The 21,485-nt window shown below is 40.4% G+C and overlaps 1 protein-coding gene and 1 non-coding gene across 3 annotated transcripts in view; both read left to right on the plus strand.

The window, feature by feature from the left end:
• Selenof (selenoprotein F) overlaps nucleotides 1-21,002 on the plus strand; it is a 29,259-nt gene extending 8,257 nt beyond the window's left edge. Inside the window, exons 2-5 of one of the 2 annotated variants that reach the window (XM_051194708.1) lie at nucleotides 970-1,137; nucleotides 16,397-16,460; nucleotides 19,625-19,674; nucleotides 20,155-21,002. In XM_051194708.1, the coding sequence (XP_051050665.1) occupies nucleotides 970-1,137; nucleotides 16,397-16,460; nucleotides 19,625-19,674; nucleotides 20,155-20,286 (414 nt within the window). In that variant the 3' untranslated portion in view covers nucleotides 20,287-21,002. The remainder of the gene's footprint in view (nucleotides 1-969; nucleotides 1,138-16,396; nucleotides 16,461-19,624; nucleotides 19,675-20,154) is intronic. The other variant, XM_051194706.1, reaches the window with a different exon arrangement.
• LOC127230851 (small nucleolar RNA SNORA2/SNORA34 family) lies at nucleotides 15,225-15,359 on the plus strand. The gene has a single exon (XR_007835229.1). It is a non-coding gene; the product is annotated as a small nucleolar RNA SNORA2/SNORA34 family (small nucleolar RNA).
• Nucleotides 21,003-21,485: the final 483 nt, after the last annotated feature.

A 21,485-nucleotide genomic window follows, 5' to 3' on the forward strand; every position in this document is an offset into this window, starting at 1 on the left:
GATCTCTTGGAGCCTGCCCCAACTGACATACTTCCTCCAGCAAGTACCCCCAAACACCCCCCCCAACCAGGCAAATTTCAAATACCCAAGCCTTATAGGGGATATTTTCAAACCAACCACACCAGTGGCCAAGACCACGTGCTACTCTTCCAGAGGACGCAGGTGACCCGAGTATGGTCCTCAGCACCGGTATCTGACAGTTCACAGCAGTCTGTAACTCTGGTCCCACGAAATTTTCTAGCCATGCTACACATACACACCTAGACACAAATGCACATAAAAATAATCTTAAAAAACGGTTTAATTGAATATCAGATTTTTGTGATGCTCAGGATTGAACTCAGACCTTGAATTTCTAAAGTGGTCTCTTTTGTCTAGAGTATTGCAGGCTTGCTTTAGCAGTACAGACATTAAAGCTTAAGGAGGCTAGTTTCCCTGGGATCCCACATCTAGGAAATGATCTCCTTTTTCTGCTTCCCTGGACCCATTCCTCCCACTACCCACACCCACCATGGGGATGTGTTTGCAGGTAAGTAAATGCTTTTTCCCTCAACCCATATAAATAGGTACGAAGTCCTTAAAATGAAGTAAGAATTTTTTCTGTATAAGAAAAATCCTTTTTAATAAGTTACTGGATATTAATAAGAGATGTGTAATATGCACATATTTTGTATTTTTTGTGAATCCACATTTTCACTGAAGTAGATGTCAGGTCCAGTGTTGTGGTACATGCCTGTAAACCCAGCACTTGAATGGACAGGAGGATCAGAGCTAAGGTCATCTTCTAGTTCAAGGCCAGCCTGGACTATATGAGAAATCAAGAAACAAACAATAGACCAAATATATACAGCTGTAGAGTTCAAACGTTCTTACAAATTGGTCTCCCATGTGCTCAGCGTCGACCACCTGTTTTCCCTTTTTAGGGAGTTTCATGTAAACCTGGGATTTAGTCCTTGCTTTCTTGCTCAGGTGTCTGCTCTTGGGGCTGAGTTCTCATCAGAGGCATGCAGAGAGTTGGGCTTCTCCAGCAACTTGCTCTGCAGCTCCTGTGATCTCCTCGGACAGTTCAACCTGCTTCAGCTGGACCCTGTCTGCAGAGGGTGCTGTCAGGAGGAAGCACAGCTGGAATCCAGAAAGGTACAGTTTTCTGTTGTCTCCTCCTTTAGAGAAAACATGGATTGCTTCACCAGTTCACGCATATGTAAAACTCAGTCAGCCACTGCCTGCTGTACCAGATCAATCCCAGGAAAAGTGTTCTTACACACCACAATCCATGTCACTGTGGCTGTCCATCAAGAGCAGGGGACGGCAGGACATGTACCACAGAATCACCACAGCGCGCCTGTGTCCCCATGAGCTAGTCTTCCTTATCTCTGACCAAATAAATGAAGGCAAGGAGCAATGGATTACACTTTGGTTTATTTGTGAAAATAAGCCAGTTGTACAAAGAAATCTGGGAGAGTAGCATGGTGCATAGTGTTGGGCACAAATGTTGTTAACAGAACTGTTGACTTGCATATCTGTTACTGGAAATTCCAGATATTCATAACTTTATTTTTCCTACCTGAGAAGTCAGTCAAGGGTAAAAAGCGCTGCTCCAGGAAATCAGTTTTTTTGGACCCACTATTGAAATAAGTGCTCAGAGTGTTCTGTTTGGATGTGTGGATGTGTTGGCCATTTGAAGACAGTCTCACTCTAGAATTTACCCTGATGCCTGGTAGCCCAAGATGGACTTGAACTCACTGCCCCCTTGCCTCAGTCTCCTTGGTACTGAGATTACAGGCAAGCACCACTATGCCTGGCTTGAACTTGCTCAATCTTTGTTTTTAGGGCTGAAGAGATGGCTCAGCCGTTAAAGGCTAGGCTGGCAAGCAAAAACAGGAGAGTAATACTGGTTTTGTCAGTGTAGAAGCGCCTGAGAAGAGGGTTTGTATAAAAGTGCCTGGGGGCTGAGGTGTGGCTCAGTAACAGCTGTCTCAGTGCTCTCCACCAACACAAAGCAGGGTGTGTAAAGCCCGTGTCCCATTTCCTTGTTGGGTCCCCTTTCTTCACTGTCCTGCTGAACTGTTTAGGGTGTTCCTATTGGTAAGACTTAAACAGTAATGCTTTCATGTGACGAGATAGTTTATTTCTAACAAGTGTAAACTTATTTATAAATTTAGAGGAAAAACAGAGCAGCATATTACTAAAATACTAATGTTTGTGGTAGCCAGATTTAACACTTACTCCCTCAGCCTGACGACCTGAGGTTCCCAGTGTTCAAAGTGAGCTTGCTGAGTCCAGCATGCTCTTTGCTTTCTTAGTTGAGTTGTTTTGTGTTTCTATTTCATACATGTAAGGTAGCCCTTATATATGTAAAACGCTAAGCAGCAAGTTTTAAAAGCTTGATTTGATTTAAACAGGTTTAAGACCAGATGTAGCTGGTCTGCTGTAACAGCCTTTTTAGGGAGATACTCACATGGACAGTCTGCTGCTTTTTGTCGGGGCTCCTTTGAAATACCCATTTTTTTGTTTCGTTTTGTTTTATCTTGGTTTTGGCTTTGTTTTTTGGTTGTTTTGTTTTGAGCTATATATACATTTTGGCCCTTCTCCCCTCTCTGCTTCCCCCCTCTTCCCTGCCCCCCATGCTCCCAATTTACTCCGGAGGTCTTGTCTTTTTTCCCCTTCCCAGACAAGTCCGTATGTCTCTCGTAGGGTCCTCTTTGTTACCTAGGTTCTCTGGGGTTGTGGCCTGTTGGCTGGTTGTCCTTTGCTTTACATCTAATATCCACTTATGAGTGAGTACATATTATATTTGTCTTTCTGGGTCTGAAAAAATTTTAATGCAGTTTTTATAAAATCAAATTTGGCTCACATTCCTCTAAATTTAATTATATTGCTTTTGAGTTTTTGTTGTTAGTTGAACTGTGTGTTGTATCTAGGCAGTTTTCAACTGTTACAGCTTAACAATAACAGGCAAGTAGTCTGCCTATTAATATTAGCTAATTGTGGCTAAATGTGTAATATAGCCAAGTACAAGTGAGCCTGCGTCCTAATAACATTTTGTACTGAGTCTCTTGTGCTTTCTGTCTTTGCCTTCAGCCCAATCTCAAAATTACTTTTTCTATTAGGCATTTTCTAGCACCTTTCATACCAAATGAAGGAATAGTTTTTACAGTGGTAATGGAAACAACCAGAAAAAAAGTAGTTAGAAATATGAGACATGGAAACAGTGTGTGAAGCAAGCCCATTAGATCACACACACACACACCATGAGTGCTGCAGGAAGCCGAGGAGCCGATCAGACCTGCACATAGCTTTTAAGTCACTGTTAAATTTGATGTGCATCTAATAAAAGTTAGATTCTCATATAAAATTAGCTCTTTAGAAGCTTGCTTTGTTTATAAAATGTTTTTTAGTTCTTGTTTGATTTGCAGTAGGATCTGGCTGTATGGTACTGGCTATCGTGAAAACACCTGTACTATTTTCCTGTTGGAGTGGCAAAATTCGTTCAGGAAGAAAGGGTTTGTGCTGGCTCACATTCCAGTCATAGTCATGGTGAGGGAGTTAGGGCAACAGGAGGAAGAGAACGATGGATTACATGCTCTACTTACCTTCTTCCTTTTCTTCAGTCCAGCGCTGCCCTCCGGTCCATAGAATGATGCTGCCTACTCCTAGATCGGATCTTCTCACCTCATGTAACCTAATGAAGACCCACAGGCCTGCCCAAAGCCTCTCCCCCCTAGTGGTTCTAGATCTGCTAAGCTGATGGGCAGCATTAACCTTGACACTCCCTTTATAGTTCAGGCTGGCCTTGAATTCATAGCAGTCCTCCTTTTCGTCTCTCCCTACTGTTAGGATGGCATGGACCACATCGGCTATTCAGTCTTTCTTCTGTAATATAGTTTAAAATGTTACTAGCTCCTTTTGGCTCTTCCATGTGTTTTATAGATTATCCAAAGATGAGGCCAATTGTTTTTAGTAATGGCCAAAACTTTTTGTTTAAAAAAGTCATGAAAGCATATAATATCTTGAAATCCTTTGAAATTTATTTTGTGAGTGATGACTGCATTTTTCTCTCTCTTTAGCCTCTCTGCCCAATGCATTTTGGTCATAAAGGACCTACTAACTAATTTTCTCAGATATTACTTAGAATGAGTATTTTGCTAAGCTGTTGTATTACTGTTTTAAGAAGTCTTAAAGGTGTACAGCTATGATTTTTAAACACTAATCAGGATATTAACTTAACTGGGAAATCTTAACTAATTTGTAGCTTTAAAAAAATATATAAACTAAAGAAAAATAAGTTGAATTTCCATAGAGTTTTGTGCAATCGGTACATGAAATTAGTATTTACTAAGCCGCACAAATGACTTCAGCTTTACCCAGAGATTCTTAGATGGAAGGGAGGTATTGAAAATATGGCCCCCACTGACTTCCCATTGATGTTTTATGAGAACCTCTTTGCTGCCTGCTAAGAAAGGAGTGAGGTGTTTTAGTCATGAGTCCACAGTTGAGCAGTAGCTGGGGTGGAGATGTCAGCTAGAAATCATACGGAGAGGCTCACTTTTGTCTTCACCTTCACATGCTAGCTCTGCTGGTTTTATTTTCACTAGTAACTTTCCTTGAATTAGGTAAACACGGTGACTAACTGTCCATTCCTGAGTTTGGCACCTACAGCTCCTTCCACTAGAGACATAATTCTTCTGTGTTCATAGCTCTGGGCTCTTTTAGACAAAGACTTGCTAAGTTCCTGTATGCCTGTGTAGCACAGGTGTGACCCTGAGAAGATCAAAAGAGGGGATCAGATCCCCGGAACTGAAGTTGGCTAGCGTCAGTTGTTAGCTATCATGTGGCTACTGGAAATCGAACCTTGGGTCCCCTGGAAGTGCTCTTAACCACCGAGCCATCTCCGCAGCCCCACGTACTCTAAGGTATTAATTAGCTAGAGTTGTGAAATAACGAAAAGAAGCTGTCAGCTGCCACCGTGCTATGTGGACAGTGACTGAAACCAAAAGATGGAGCTGTGCCTGGAGAAGAACAGGCAGAGCTGGATGTGATGGTGCGTACCTGTAATTGTAGTGCTCAGGGGCTGAGGCAGGAGGATTGCTTTGAGTTTGAGGCCAACCAGGGATGTAAGTAAGACCTTTCAGAGACCAGAGAGAGTGAAACTAATTAAGAAGGTAAGTTTTTGTTCTGTTTTTACAGTAAACCACTTTCCAGTGCTGTTCTTTTAAAGGGCTTAGCTCATCTCCTTCCTCACCCAGTCTCACCATTCCCCAGCCAGGTTAGCTGCCCCGCCCTGCTCCTAGAGGGCTTGGCAAATGCTTGGCCATTACTCTGTCAAAAGTTGAGCTCTTTACAGTCTTGGTTTTATCATGATTTCTAAGTTGCTGACCTTTAGAACCTGACTCACAAACAAATCTTTGTACTTGAATGAGGCCATTTTCACTGAGAACAAATGGGATCCAATGAGTTTTGGGTTTATTTCCAGTTATTTTAAGAACACAGGGCTTAAATTCCAGCATTTGGGAGTCAGGAGGGCTGAGTTTGAGGCCAGCCTAAACTGAATCGTCGTACCCTGCCTTTAAGAATACAATAGAGCCTTACCTTCCAACTGCTTGATATGTTTCATTTACATGTCCTGAAAAATAGTAAAAGCTTTAAAAGAAGCAAAAAGTTATTTCCACAGTGGCAGTTGCCACTAGCCAACTTTTGGTAGTTACTATTAGCTACAATTACAAGCCTTTCATTTCTACATTTTACGGATGTTTCAAAAATAGATGTGTTAATTATTTAGTGTGCTAACCATCAGTCTTAATTAATAGTTTTTATTTGTTGAGCGGGTGTCTTTGGCCAGCTGTCCTTACATTCACAGTCCCACAACCTCAGCCTCCTGAGCACCAAGGTTCAGACAGGCAGGCACTGAGGCAGGCCTCAGCCCCTGAGCACTACGGTTTCAGGTACATACCATCACATCCAGCCAAGATTGTTCTGAAAGTGAATATGAGCATCAGATTAAAAATAAGTATGTTTTTAATTAAAATTAATTTTGTAAAATGTTCTTGGATTTTTCCTGAGGCTAAACACAAGTCAAGTGTTCCTTTTTTTTTATTCTGAACTCCTATTTTCTAAGATTTATAAAATTAAGTCATTTTTGACAATATTCAGTCTTTCTATTCCTGTGACTCGTCATCTTCATTCCTGACTCGGTGCTTTAGCAGCTGCTGCAGCTTCTAGCCCGTGGTGCTGTTGTGGGACAGTGTTTCCCCTTCGTGGCCTGCACACATCTTTAGAACCCGAGGTTTCGTGGGTTTTTAAAATGTGGTTTGTTTGCTTGCTTGCTTTTTTTTCTTTAAAATGCTTTTGGTTCCGCATCTTAGCACCTTCGCTGCATTCGGTTTACACCTGCATTCCATCTTGTTATTCTAAAAGCTACACTTGTCAACAAATCTGAGTGCCTTCTAGAAACTAGAATGTGCTTAGCTAAATTATATAAAACAATACACATCATCTGCAGTCTGTTCCGTCTTGATTGACTCTAGAGGGAGTTTGGGGAGTGATTGAGACGCAGGTTCTGGCACCAGGTTGCTGGGTTCAGCCCTCTGCTGTTCAGCTGGCGTCTTGGAGGATCTGATCTTCTTGCCCGCCCGCCCCCTTCTCTCCATGGGCCCCTTCCCGTCCTGTGATTACGATTGCAGTAGGAGAAAATGAGTGAATGTTCACGAAGTGCTGAGAGTTGTGCTTGATCTGCGGGTGCTTGCCAAATACCTTTGTTGCTGGTAGTGATTAGACACTAGTAGCACATTCTAGAAGGTATGTGTTTGGTGTTTAAGCAAACAAGGGAAACGTAGAAATTTGAAGGGCCCTGGAGATACCACAGTACTGATTGCTGTTGGCAGAGTACAGGAAATAGCTATAACATGAATCGTTAGATTTGCCAGTGATGAGAATTTGTAACAAAGTGTCCTCATGTTCTCTTTCCAGCTCCTCTATCAGATGATGCAGGAAGGGAATATATTGTGATAGCAAGACAGTGATATGAAAACTTTTACTGTTTGCAGCTACTTGGTATGGTGTCAGGGGTCTCTGTGGCCACCAGAGTCACAGTCCGAGGGAGGCCAAGTACCTCATGTTGGTTCAAACTTTGGGAGTCTGACCCCCGAGTTGTTTATTTTAGGCATATTTAAACACAGCACAATTCAGTAAAAACTTTCCTGATGATGATTAACTCATTCTTGTGTACACAATAAAGCATGCATAAATCTCCGTGAGAAACAAAGTAAGCTAAATAAAGATCAGGTGTAACTACGTTAAAACTTTCTGTAAAGTATGTATAACACCTCCATGAAGATGGGTTCCATAGATTGACTACATGTGATAGGTTCTAGAGATTAACTGACAAACAAGCTTGAGATAAGGGTTGAGGGGGAATCTGATGTGGTCTCCACCACACAGATAGCACACCAGGGTCAGCAGGCTGTTGACTGTCTACCCCCAGGCCTTTGTGTAGATCGCAGATTATTCCTTTGAAGGGACAGCCTTGTGTGTTTAACTGTCCAGATTCCCTGTGCTTATCTGAGTACAAAGACCTCTTTACCTCCTACAGTGTGGAACAGAGTGTGTGTGGATGATACTGGTGTGGATGATACCGGACCAGATCCTAGAGTTTAGTGCTTCAGTCCTGCCAGCAGCAATTAAACTTCAGTAAAGGGTATAGTGGAAGTGTGAGCTTTGTTCATTTTGATCACTTAAGATCCTGTATAAAAAAATTAGGAGGGCTTGGGAGTGTTGCTGTTTTATTTTTCTTTTTTGAAGATGTATCTTTGTGTCCCTTCCCTGTGGGTATATGCAAATGTGTATAAGCATCCAAAGAGGTGAGAAGAGGTGGTCAGATCCCCTGAAGCTAGAGTTACAGGAGATTGGGCCATGCAGCAGCCAGCACGGTCCTCTGGTTCTTAACCACCAACCTTCCTATCTAACCCTGGGCTTTGCTGATTTTTCTTTGGTTTGGGCTTTTGGTTTTTCCAGAGTTTGTGTAGCCCTGGCTGTCCTGGAACTCACTGTTCCAGGCTGGCCTCATATTCGCAGAGATTCCCTCTGCCTCTTGAGTGCTGGGATCAAAGGTGTGTGCCACCACCACCCGGACTGATTTAAGAAACAACAACTGGAACTCAAATGAATGGCCAGGCTCACTAGGCAAGTGCAGTCCACCAGTGAGCTACATCCTCAGCACGAAGGTCAATTTTCTTAGGACAAACATATTTTGAAAATTGAAATAGAAATCAATTTAAAGTGAATATTGTTTTCAAACTCTTCCAAATGGCAAATCGCGTGAAAACCATTTTTTTAACCACAAATGGCATTTTATCAAAATAAACTTAATGATCACAATGCAAAAATAATTGTCTTACCAAAATTTAAAACCACAGCATCTAATTTTCATTGCTACTTACTTTTAATCTACTTGGTAACAGATATTAGTGGTGTAAGGCTAATTTTGGGGGGGGGAAAACCCAGTGATAGTGTATGCCTTTAGTCTCAGCACCCTAGCACTCAGGAGACAGAGATAGGCAGACCTCTGAGTTCAAGACCAGCCTGTTCTACATAGTAAATTCCAGGACAGCCAGGGCTACACAGTAAAACCCTGTCTCAAAAACCAAACCAAAACAAAATAATAATAATGATTTGGATCTCTTTGGAGTTTTTTTCTGGGGGGGGGGGGTTGTTGCTTTTGCTTTGTCTTTTGTCCTTTTCTGGTTCTTTTTTTTTTTTTTTTTCCTACTCCTTTTCCTTCTGTCTCCTTTCCCTTCCCTGTGCTGGGGACCAGACCCAGATATCTGCATAGACATACCTTCTCCTGATCTAAATCCCCGTCTCAACAAGGGTTAGAGTGTGGCTTAAACCCGTGTTACTTGCTATTTCATTTATTTGAAAGAAAGCTGTACAGATTGCCATGAGAACCCTTTGGTGTGAATTTGGAATCTCGTGCTGTGGTTCAGAGCTTAGTGACCCTTCGTGTCCAGAGCCCTGAAGCCCACCCATTACTTTATCTGGAGCATAGCTCAGCAACGCAGGGGTTTGATAAAGAGGTTGATCTTCACTTTGATATCCCTGTAGAGGACAGGAAGGCAACCAGGGTGTTTCTCTTCTGCTATCTTTATTGCTCTGTACTTTAATATTGTGCATAGTAAATGTGTCTACAAATGTAGTGAATGCCCTGTTCTTTCCACTGCACTGTGCTTCTGTGGTTGGACTACTTTCAGTTCACATGGTCTACCTTGAGATTTACATGCATCTCAAACAGACAACAGACAATACATGTCCCCTTCTACCTTTTTATGATAGTCTTTTGAGAGAATTGAAGTTTCATCTCCCCTCCCCCACCCCCTCTTTCCTGGCTGAGACTAGCTAGCCGACTGACTGGGCGAGCACGTGCTATCCCAAGTTCTTCAGTTTTGTTGTAATTATGAATACTGTCTCTTGAGTGTGCACTAGTTCTATTTTGTGTATTTCTCTGCACTGTTGGTTTAGTCCTCTGAAGAAGCCTGTGCTGTACTTGGGTCTCTGTTTAACTGACTGCCCAAAGTTCTGGGGTGCTCTGGTGCCAGGCCCTGATCCGTCCCAGTTTCTAAACTGCAACAGTTTGATGTCATCTTAAATGTCAACAATAATTCCTGCTGCACAGAGTCTCTGAAAAACAGAATGACTTAAACATGAAAGGCCGGAATGACCTTCTTGAGGTCTCCTTGGACCTTCAATTAACAAGATGAACTAATAGAATTCTATTACTAGTTTTTATTTAAAATTATCAAACCTTTATCTTTCCATTTACCACAGACTACGACTCCCATAAATTTGAAAAATATATTACCTGTTCTTACTTTAGCTAAAACAAAAGGTTTTAAATAAAAGGCATAATTTTTATTAATTTGGAAAAGGGGGCATGAAAATAATTCTTTTTTATTCTTCTCTCATATATTACATCCCAACCACTGTTTCTCCTTTCTCCCTCCCTCCAATAGTTCTTTTAAATTTATAAGGCAATATAAACTGTAGCCAATTTCAGCATGATTCAGAAGTCCACTTGGAACAGCATTGTCTAGGTGACAGGCTTAAGCGCTAACCTGTCAAAGACACAATGCTACTACTGTGTAAAACATAGAATGCTGGAGAGGAAGCTAAACTAACTGTGCATGACATCGTAATCACTAAAGAAATTTCATGCTGCTTAAAATAGCCTTCTCACTTTTCTAGCATCCAGAGCCTCTACAGAAACTGATTTCTTCAAAGGAAACAAAATATAAATATCTTCAGCATATGATTCTAAGTGTAACATAAAAATGGGCTTCTCAAAGGAGTTTTTAAATATGGGTAATTCTTAGCAATAATTCAGATCCATTGTAAACATTACTAAAACCATCACTTGTGTAGCACAGTACTAACTAGTAGTGCAAATAGACACTTATAATAACCACCACTTGTATGTGTTAACTTGTTGCTATGTAAAAGCACTCTTTCAGGAACTTTAAGATGTAGGCAGTGCCTCACAGAGGCAAAATTTGAGTTCTAAGCCAGCCAGGTCTGTGTCCTGAGAACTCATCTCAAATTAATTTCTATAATATCACGATAGTAATTTTTCACCCCATAGTTGAGCCTTAGCTAGACATCCTGTTTTAAGATCACAACATGCTCATATACATTAATGGACATGTTCATATACATATTTATGTTCAACAAATTTTTGAATTTTATTTTATATCTATTTATATGAACTGGAAATACTTGTTTTACACTTGCCTTTAATATGGAAAGTAGATGCAGGCTTAATAAATTAGCCTCAGCTCTCTGAGCACATTATTCAAACTATTATAGTTGTAGCTTATACTGTTTAAAAAGATAAACCCTTAGAGCAGTGTTCTCAACCTTCCTACAGCGTCAAACCGTTAATGTTGTGATGACCTCCAACCATAGAATTATTTTCATTGCTACTTCATAACTGTAACTTTACTACTGTTATGGTAGTGTAAATATCTGATATGTAGGATATGTGATATTTGACCCCTGTGAAAGGGTTGGTCAACCCGCAAAGGGGTCATGTGACGCACAGATTGAGAACCATTTGTTGCCTTGGAGTAATTGAATCTGCCTTTCCCAAGCACAGCTACCTTAGACTCTTAGACTCCCAATTACCTTTGCATTTATATGCTAAATGTTTCTTCTTGGAATGGGCTCTGGATGCCATAATAAACCCCTGGAAGATTAAGAAATAGAGGAAAATGGACTTGCACAAGTGGCCTGAAACATAGTATTCAAGTTAGGGTGGTAACAACGAAAAAGATAAAAACCTAAAACCAAAGACTAGAAGAAGCAGGAACTTGGTAGATGTCTTGGTGTTGGTAATGACCTGCCTCAGAGGTGCTTGCCAAGGAAGCCCGCTACTGCAGAGCCCAGTGGTTGGATAACATAAGTGCAATGATGAGGAAACATTTGTGTTATTTTTATTGAGCATTTTAGTGGAGTATTGATCTTCTCATTTAGAACGATCCCTCCTTTGGAGCTAACTTAAGGTAAATGTTAGCTTCTCCATCTCTTTGCATGGCTGAAGACACAGAAACTGAAAGGCAGGGTCTGCTTGGTACGGAGTGCTTTAACCCACAAGCTTCCTTAAAGAGAAAGAAAGCTCCAGCAGATAATTCAGGTGCACTTAGTTATTTAAAGGTGTGGATGTCTGTTTGCCTACTTAGTTTACTGAGATGATAACCCAGTGTATCTCCCTTGGTCTGTGTCAGCAGATATAGTTTACATATTTTTAAATTTATTTTTTATATTCCAATCCCAGTTCCCCCTCCCTTCTCTGTTTCAACTCCCCCACCCCAATCTGCTCCTCGAAGAGGGTAAGGCCTCCCCTAGGAAGTCTACTAAGTCTGTCCCATCATCTCGTTAAGTCAGGACCAAGGCACCTCTCCACCCCCGATAACCCGTGTCTAGGCTGAGCAAGGTATCTCTCCATATAGAATGGGCTCCACTAAGTCAGTCTGTGCATTAGAGTTAGATCTTGGACCTGTGTCCAGCCACACCATTGTCACCTATATTAAAGAAGTCTAGTTCAGTCTTATGCAGGTTCTCCATTTGTGAGACCTGAGTCAGTGATCTCTCACTAGCTCGGGTCAGCTGATTCTGTGGGTTTTCCCATCACGGTCTTGACTCCTTTGTTCATATTATCACTGCTCTCACTTCAGTTGTACTCCAGGAGCTTGGCCCAGTGGTAAGTGTGGATTTCTGCATCAGCTTCCATGGATTTCTGAGAAAAGGTTCTAGCTTCTCAGGTTGTAGATTATGGGCTGGGTGTCTTTTGCTTTATATCTGGTGTCCACTTATGAGTACTCACTATATTTTTCTTCTGATTTTGTGTTACCCCACTCAGTATAGTTTTTCTAGTTCTGCCCATTTGCCTGTGAATTTTAGGATGTCATTGTTTCTTACTGCTGAGTAGTACTCCACTGTTATGAGTAAGGTTTTTCCAGCAGCCTGGTCCCACAGCCACGCCAGCCCCAAATAACACACAGAGACGCTGTATTAGATAGAATTCTGCTGGCCTGTTACTAGTTTCTTATCGGCTAGCTCTGTCTACATTATTAACCCATTTCTATTAATCTAAGTATTTCCACGTGGTCTCATCTTACCGGAGAGAGGGGCTGGCGTTCTTCCCTCTATCCTCCATCTTGACCCTCCCTACTACTTCCCGAATCCTCCTTGTCTCCTAGTCCCACCTATCTTGCTTTCCAATTGGCCAACAGTGCTTTATTCATTAACCAATAAGAGAAACATATTTACAGAATGACATCTCCCATCATCTCTTTTCTGTCTAAAATAAAAAGGATTTTAACCTTAACATAGCAAAATATATCACACAACAGTTATCAAATAAGAATCACAGTTAACAATATTTAGTCCATTAACATTTAGTAAGATTTAAAGAAAATATTCTATCATCTATCCTATCTTCATGAGTCTAAAGTCTTATATGTAACTTATCTTTTATCCTAAGGTAAACTATAACCTTAACTATCTGTCTTCAGCTCCTTCAAAGACCACAGAAGGAAATATATATATACATACACTCTAGAAATGAGAGAGACAACTCACTGCCTGGTCAGTCACCCTAAGTTCTGTAATGTTCCATCTTCAGCCCATAGGCCATAGTGTATCTGGCAGACTCCTCAGCAAAGCAGGAAACTTTAAACTGTCTTCTTATATTGGCAGTTTGTCAGTCACTTTTCTCTGTGTCCTGCAGACTGTCTGGCAGACTGTTCCATGAAGCAGGAACTGTGTAGCAATGTCCATCTTGAATCAGCAGTCACTTTTCTGTGGATCCTGCATGTCCAGTTTATACAGCATAAAGTCAAACAGTCCAGACAAGAGCAGTATCTTGTCCAAATGGCTAGTCTTGCCATATTGAAAGCAAATTCCATAACGTGTTTCTTCAAGGTCCATCTTCCTTTCTGATGCAGGTGGTGTTGCCAGGAGCATTTGTGCCTCACTGTTAAGAAAAACCTTAAACTGTTTTAAATGCCATATTCTGTAGGTCTTTAAAAGGTTTGAAGAATGCCTATCCATCTCAAATGCATCTTGCAAACCTAACTAACTTAACTCTAAGTTTTCACTGTCATAGGTAACTATCTATAATCTATACTAATTATACATTATATTTCTAAATGAATTATAGAAAGAAACACAATACCTAAACAAGAGGAGAAATATACATATCACAAAATTGACCTTAAATTGTATCAATAAATGAAAATCCATTCCAAGCAAAGTATTCATATCTATACCACTCCACTATGTAAATATACCACATTTTCTTTATCTGTTCTTCAGTTGAGGGTCATCTAGGTTGTTTCCAAGACTATTACAAATAATGCTGCTATGAACATAGAGGAGCAAATGTCCTCGTGGTGTGAATGTACCTGCTTTGGGTTTATGCCCAAGAGTAGTATTGCAGGGTCTTGAAGTAGGCTAATCCCAGTTGCTGTATAAGTCTGCACTCCCACCAGCAATGGAGGAGTGTTCCCCTTTATCCACATTCTCGTCACCATAAGCTGTCAATGGTGCTTTTTTATCTTAGCCATTCTGATTGGTGTAAGATGGTATCTCAGAGTTGTTTTGATTTGCCTTTCCCTGATAACTAAGGATTTTGAGCATTTCCCTAAGTGTCTTTCTGTCATTTGAGATTGTGTTGTTGAGAATTCTCTGTTTAGATCTGTACCCCAGTTTTTAATAAGACTATTTGGTAGTTTGATGTCTAGTTTCTTGAGTTCTTTTGTATATTTTGGAGATCAGCTCTCTGTCAGATGTGGGGTTGGTGAAGATCTTTTCCCCTTCTGTAGGGAGATGTTTACATATATATATATAGTTTACATATTTTTAATGGGTTTTATAGCATAAATATACAATCTTGATAAAGAGTTTCTATTACATTTCAGAATAGTGCCTTCATTATTTGTCTACATATGGTGAACTTAAGAAAAAAAACAGGAAATGATAGAACAAGCAATGCAGTAAAATTTAAAACAGTAGATGAGTAAGTGTGGCTTAGAGAAAATATTTTCCTTGGGTCTTAGTTGTCTGTTCTGCTAAATTTAGTTTTTGCATGATATGTGTTCCTATCATATGAAAGGGTATAAAGTTGGTTATAAAAAGTTGTCCTGGCATTGGGGATGGTAAAACATGACTGTAATCTCAGCAGTGTGGACTCAGAATCACACACAAGGAGAGGGGGAGAGAGGAAGGATGGAGAGAGAAACAAGCAGGGAACTTGTTTTCAACAGGGCTGTTATTCACCTAACAGTATTTTATTCATTATTACCAGTACATGCGTGATTATGTTCATAAACATATTAAATTGGTGTTTTAAAGACTTTTACATGACTAAAACTGGTACTTCAGGAGAACAAAATCTGAACTTCATTACTAAATTTTTTAACTTTAAAAAAAATTAACTTTAAAACTGAAGTTTTGCCTTTTACTAAAATAGAGGGATTTTTTTTTCCCCAGAATAGAAAATGACAAATGTCTTGAGGGGGTAGAGACACTTGGCATGTGTGCATGTGTGTCAAAACATCACAACTCACCCCAGAATTACATAACAGTATCATGTGTCAATTTAGAAAATCAGTTAGTTAACAGATGATGGGGTGGGTAGATTTTCCAAAGTCAGTAGACAGTGCAAAAAGCTAACGTTGGCCCTGAGTCATGGCCAGCAGTTGCTAAAGCTGTTGGTTTCAAACTGAGGCCTAAAGAATGTCTTTCTGTGATCCAATGGCCATTGCAAAGATTTGGAAATGTAATGGTCGATTCATTAGAAAGAAACATCTGGAAAAAGAAAGCAAACAATACTATGAAACATGTAAAAAATCATTGTAACATGAGATTGGTCAAGTGAGCATCAGAAGGATAATTGTGTTTGTTTTCTTGTCTTCCTTCAAGAATGCTTATCATCATCATCATCATTATTGCATAGTGTGTGAATTTGTATGATGCTAACGATGCTTGTCTGGCATTTAACATTATTTATTTATTTTTATTTCTTTGGCTTTTTGAGACAGGATTTCTCTGTGTATCCTTAGCTATTCTTGGCTGTCCTGGAACTCATCGGGATCCACCTGCCTTTGCCTCCTGAGTGCTGAGATTAAAGTCATGAGCCACCACCACTCAGCTCTAGTTTATCTTAATGGTACAACTTTGAGTTGCATTTTCTGTATACGGTATGGGAACCTCTTCTTAACTGTGAGGAATACATTCTGAGATTCACTAATGTAGAAATGCATGGGCATGTCTGGACTACCGGTAATAATATTCTTTGTTTGTTTGTTTGTTTGTTTGTGAGACAGGGTTTCTCTGTGTAGACCAAGCTGGCCTCGAACTCAGAGATTAACCTATCTCTGCCTCCCAAGTGCTGGCATTAAAGGCATGTACCACTACCCAGCTCAGTAACACTATTCTTGAACATGGATTATTTGAAGATGGGTTTATAGGCAGATAGCATCTATAGCATGGATACACTGGAAAAGCAACTTCATGTTCTGTGCAAGATGCTGCCCGATCATACTTAATTTCAAACATTTATTTCTGGAATTTTCTGAAACCATTGATTATAGGGCCCTTCAGCTCTAGCTTGGTCCGTCCTTTGCCTGGAGTCGAGTTTTACCGTGCACTGGCGTGTTTGGGTAGGGCTCTGTATGTCTGCTCTGCTCTACTCTACTCTACGGCTTGCACTGCGGTCCTCCTTCACAGGTCTGCCTGAGACAAAACCCAGAGTCTCACACACGCTTGGCAAGTGCTCTCTCCCCTCAGCTGTTTCCGGGTCCATAAATCTATTACAATTGTAAGTTTCCTGGTTTTCATTTCACAGCTATATGCAGGAGCTATCCTTGAAGTCTGTGGATGAAAATTGGGGAGGTTCCCTCAAGTCCAAGGTATGTAGCCATCATTTAAAATTGTCATTTGCAGGAATAATGAATTTCACTAAACACTCCCAGGAATGTGGATTTTCAGAAGTATACCCTGTAGCAGTATATGAATGTTCTCCATTCTTTTTTCCAGAGGTGGGATTTTAATAGAAACGATGCCAACCAGGTTTTTTACCGAAACACAACACATGAAAGCTAGATATAAAACAGAGCCTAAAATGATTCTTTCTTTCTTTAGAAATATATGCTTGTCAGGTGTAAATTTTAGGGTAGCTTTTCTTTCAGCAGGTAGAAAAAGAATTCCTTTGACTAACACACTCTACTATATTTTTTAGTAGAAGTTAAAGAACATTGCATTAAGGTAAAGTAGGCTTATTCAGCCAGCGTGACAAACTAGCAAGAAGAGAATTAATGACCACAGAACTTAGAGATGCATTAGAGAGTCATTCCGTATGTGTTATCACAGGGAATTTAATGACAAATGTGTTCAGAAATAATTGTCAAAGTCTGTTCTTGCCATTAAAATCAAACTGTGATGAGCCTCACATCTCGGGGAAGTCTTCACTAAGGCTTTCTAGTATAGCCTTGCATGATTTTAATCCCACCACTTGGGAAGCGGAGCCAGGTGGGTCTCTGAATTCGAGGCTAGCCTGATAAAATGAGTTCTAGGACAGCCAGGGATGCACAGTGAGATCCTGTCTGAAAAATCACCGAAAAGGAAGAGAGAAGAAAGTGAGCTCTTTGGGGTGGCTCTTTCTTGCTTTTGGTTGGGGCTTCTGCGGCTCGGGTCTCACAGTAGTCCAGCGGGCTGCAAGCTCAAGTGACTGGGTCCTGGTGAGCCTGTGTCACCACCGCTAGCTTTCTTTCTAAGTTGAAGTACATGCGGTTCTTTTTGTGTGCCTAAAACCTGTTTAGATTTTTGGCACAGACTCAGCATCCTCCGTGTCTGCCTCAGCCTCCTGAATATTGTGCTTACAGCTGTGCACACCCATATTTAAATTTCTATAGAGTTTCTCAGTTGCCCTTCGTTACTTTGTAAATTTTATTGTGGAACTACCATAAAAGTACAAACTGGGCTCACTGATCCCAGGTCGGAAACAAAACTGAGGCAACTATTACTTCCCTTACATTTTAAAAGTGAAGTTATTTAGCTGTTTCTTTTTTATTGTCTGTGCTGAAGATGGGGCCAGGACCCTACCTGCTGCTATGACAACATTCTACTGCTGAGCTATGTCCCTAGGCCTCTGAGCATGCATTTTAATGTACATTTTCAGTTTACCTCCTCCATCAAAACATGGGGGCCTGTTTTATCTGATACAAAAATGTCGGATTTAGTAATAAATTGTTTTACATGAGAGCAGGAGAAAGGCCTTTTGGCATCTTTAAATTGTTTATGTTAAAGAAGGGGCACTGTTTTATCTTCAAGTTGGTTTTTAAATGTCAGTTCTTTACCTTCATCTTTGTTACCCATGTCTTTGTCACTCCAACATAGTGAAATTTTTCTCTCAGCTCAGAAGAACTTATTTGCGTTGTTTATGGCATGGCATTTGGGGTGAGGCATATCTTAGTAGTAGAGTGGCTACCCAGAGTGCCAGCCTGAGGTCTCCTGGGTTTCACCCTTGGCATCAGACAAGGTGTGGAGAGAGGAGATGAGAGTAGTGGCATTGATTTGCCTTGGTGCTGGCGGTTCAGTCTCAGCCCAGCGGCAGGGATTGCTTTGTTTCCTTTCCATTGCACACTGCACTGGGCTGGATAACACCTCATACGGGTGTGTGACATGCTCTGAGCATGTGTCCACCCCACACTTCTCTCCCTTCCCACACTCAGTCGTATGTTTCCTACAAACTCTAGGCACCAAAATGAGAGAAAGCCAACACTGTTGGTCTTCCAGGGCTGACTCAGTTCACTTAACATGACCCTTTGTATGGATCCCCTTTATCTCTTGGAGGTCTAAGATTGTAGCCTTCGTGGCATTAAAGAACCCATGATGTCATGCAGTCTGTGCAGTACAATCTCATATAATTCTCAAGTAACTGTTAAAAGCTCCATTTACTGCCTGTAAGGCGGGGCTTGCTGCTACAATACTCCCCTCTTTCAGAATTATGCTTCTGGGTCTATGTTTAGCAGAAAAGAAAACCCCCTGGGATTGATCATTAGTGATTCACCATGGCATTCCTTTTAAGCCTGTTCACTCAGTCCAGCCCATTAAAAGGCATTTGAATGAATGGAAATTATTAAATGTGCTGACAGCTCTGCTTGGTGTGTAGGAAAGATTTCAGAGAGTCTTTTTCCCATAGTAGTTTCTTACATAGTTGAAAAAGTGGCTCAAATAGCTGGAAGTGTGTCAAGTGTCGGCAGTGTTTGCCGGGCATGCGTAGAAGATGAGCAGTCAGTTAATCTACGACACAGTGTTCATTGGCTGCAGTACATTTTTGTTTTCCATCTATTTGGGTTTTTCTGTGCTTGTAAGATCTAACTAACAATTTTTACCTTTTTTTTTTTTTTTAGTTACTTAATCACAGTTTAGGGGATTATTTGTTTAGTGTCTTCTTCACCAGATTATACACTTAATAAGGGTGAGGGTTATATATGTTTTATGTACCTTTGCCTTTGCTGCCTGCAATATACGTAGTAAATATCCAATAAATGTCTTTGCAAATGTAAATTCTTACTCCCTCTGTAATATAAGGTGTTTTCTAAGTAACTGACAGTGTCCATTGACTAACCCACACAAGCACACCCCTCAAGTGTGCATACCTCCACCGCTACCACCTCCCCTTGCTGCCCTCCGTAACGTCCTCACTTAGAGACTCTTACAGGTATTCTGTTCTGGGTTTCTGGTTCGGATTAACGGGTCGGGGATGGGCTCACATATAGGAAAACTGATTCCTTTTGTACTGCCACAGCTGTTCATGGCTGAGCTGTGCTGTCACTCTGCCAAGCCCACAAGCCACCGTTGGAATCTGGGGTATTGATCAGTTTGAGACAATGTCTTAAATGTTTAATAGGGAGATCTCTACATTTATTCATCTGTTTAAACTTCCTTAGTTTTCACCTAGGGCGTACTTGGTTTCTTTCAGCGTGTTAGATTTAATCTCCATAGCTAGCTTGGATTTAGATGTGACCCATTTGAATCTATTTTTTCTTCTTTTCTTTTTTCCCCCTTTAAGCTTTTGTCAGAAGCGATAAGCCCAAACTGTTCAGGGGTCTACAGATCAAGGTAAGGGGACAAGGTGGATCTTTTAACTTACTAGACCTTTTTAAAGATTAGTTTGTGATTTACCAAAAATGCTGAGTCAGGTGTTTAATAGACTTTAACCCTATTCTCCCACTAAGTTTCTGGATGTAATATCCTGGGTTGGATGGTGTGGTGCAGTGTCTGGAATTGAAAGCACTGTTTTGTTCTTCTTAAAAATGCTGTTTTGTGGTACATTTTCATAGTTCATATGAAATATGGCTAGACTGTCTTAAACTTGCAACTTCTGACTGTTGGCAATAGAGATTGGTCATTAATTGTACCCACAGTTCAAGTCTTTTCTGAAAAATACTTTCTGTTGATTGTGACATGTTATTAAAACATGTGACATGTTTTAACATGTTGTTAAAATTATTAGCACAGTTAGTTGAGCCATTTTGGTCTTGGGTGAGAATAAAAAACCTCCTTCTAAGCAGGAACTAATGATGTCTCTGGTCTTTGTAGTATGTTCGCGGTTCAGACCCTGTCCTAAAGCTGTTGGACGACAATGGGAACATTGCAGAAGAGCTGAGCATCCTCAAGTGGAACACGGACAGTGTGGAAGAATTTCTCAGCGAGAAGTTGGAACGCATATAAATCTTGCTTCCTTGTTCTTTTCATACTTAACAGAAAGGCTATCACAGCACCTAGAGAATAGTTTAGTTTTGCACGCTTACATTGGTCGGTCTTTTTATGTACATCATTAATGTTCTGTTTAGAAGTTGACATAGCAACACAGTCCATAGTATGTAAGGATCTGGCAAGCTTAACAAACCCATTTCTTAGAAGTTTCTGCTCTCCACTTGTTGATATCATTAATGACGTGCTTTGTAAGCGGCTTCTGGTTAATTATGCAAATACTAGCTTGTGATAATTGGTCCAGTTTTATAAACAACAGAATCTTCAATAAGGGAAGTTAGTAAAGGAGACGCCTCCTTTGCTGTGTGCTCCTTTGAAAGTAACTGACAGAAAACTACAAAATAGTAAGATAGAGTGGACCTCAGCAACGAGCCCACTCCTCAGAGCCCCTCAGATCTTTTGTATTGCCCAGCTTTCTTTTTAGTGGAAGCTTTTGTGCCACGTAAAATTTTTGTAGCCTTATTATTATGGGACAGATTGAAAATCTACAGTAAGAGTGTAAACTCATAAAGGTTTGCATTAATGAGGATTACACAGAAAACCTTTGTTAAGGATTTGTGTAGATCTGATAATTGGCAGATTTTTATGTTTTTAAATATATTCTTACAGAAGAGTTCCATTTAAGAATGTTCATTTGTAGGACCAAAATATAAATAAAAATTTTCAAAAATGTTTGAATTTGAAATTATTCTGGTTTAACCTCCTTTTTAAGCCAAAAATACAAAAAAAAAAAAAAAAAAAATGACTGTATTAATTGGAACTTAATAGATTTAATTGCAAACAATGTGGAGTGGTTATTAACTTATCAGCTGTCTTTTGTCATGTAACATCTAAAACTAAGTAAGACAATGAATACAAACTTGTATACCTTGGCTCATCAAATAGTATAAGAAATACTGGCAAAGGATGTTCTGCTTTTGGTTGTCTGCAGTGATGCCCAGGGCTTGTGATTGGACAGTCCAGGTCTTGGTGAATGTGCCACTCATCCTTAGTGGTTATTGCTGTTTTAGAACAAGAGGGAGATTAAGCCGGTTGTGGACAGAGAAGTTGCCACCACAGACAGAAGAATAGAGGTATTGAAGGATGAAACTTCAAAAAAGAACTTCTGGCATTGACACAGAAAATAAATTGGACTGGTTTCCGGGCAGGAAAAGCCA

Source organism: Phodopus roborovskii, unplaced genomic scaffold, assembly GCF_943737965.1.
Source record: "Phodopus roborovskii unplaced genomic scaffold, PHOROB, whole genome shotgun sequence".
Taxonomy (NCBI): domain Eukaryota; kingdom Metazoa; phylum Chordata; class Mammalia; order Rodentia; family Cricetidae; genus Phodopus; species Phodopus roborovskii.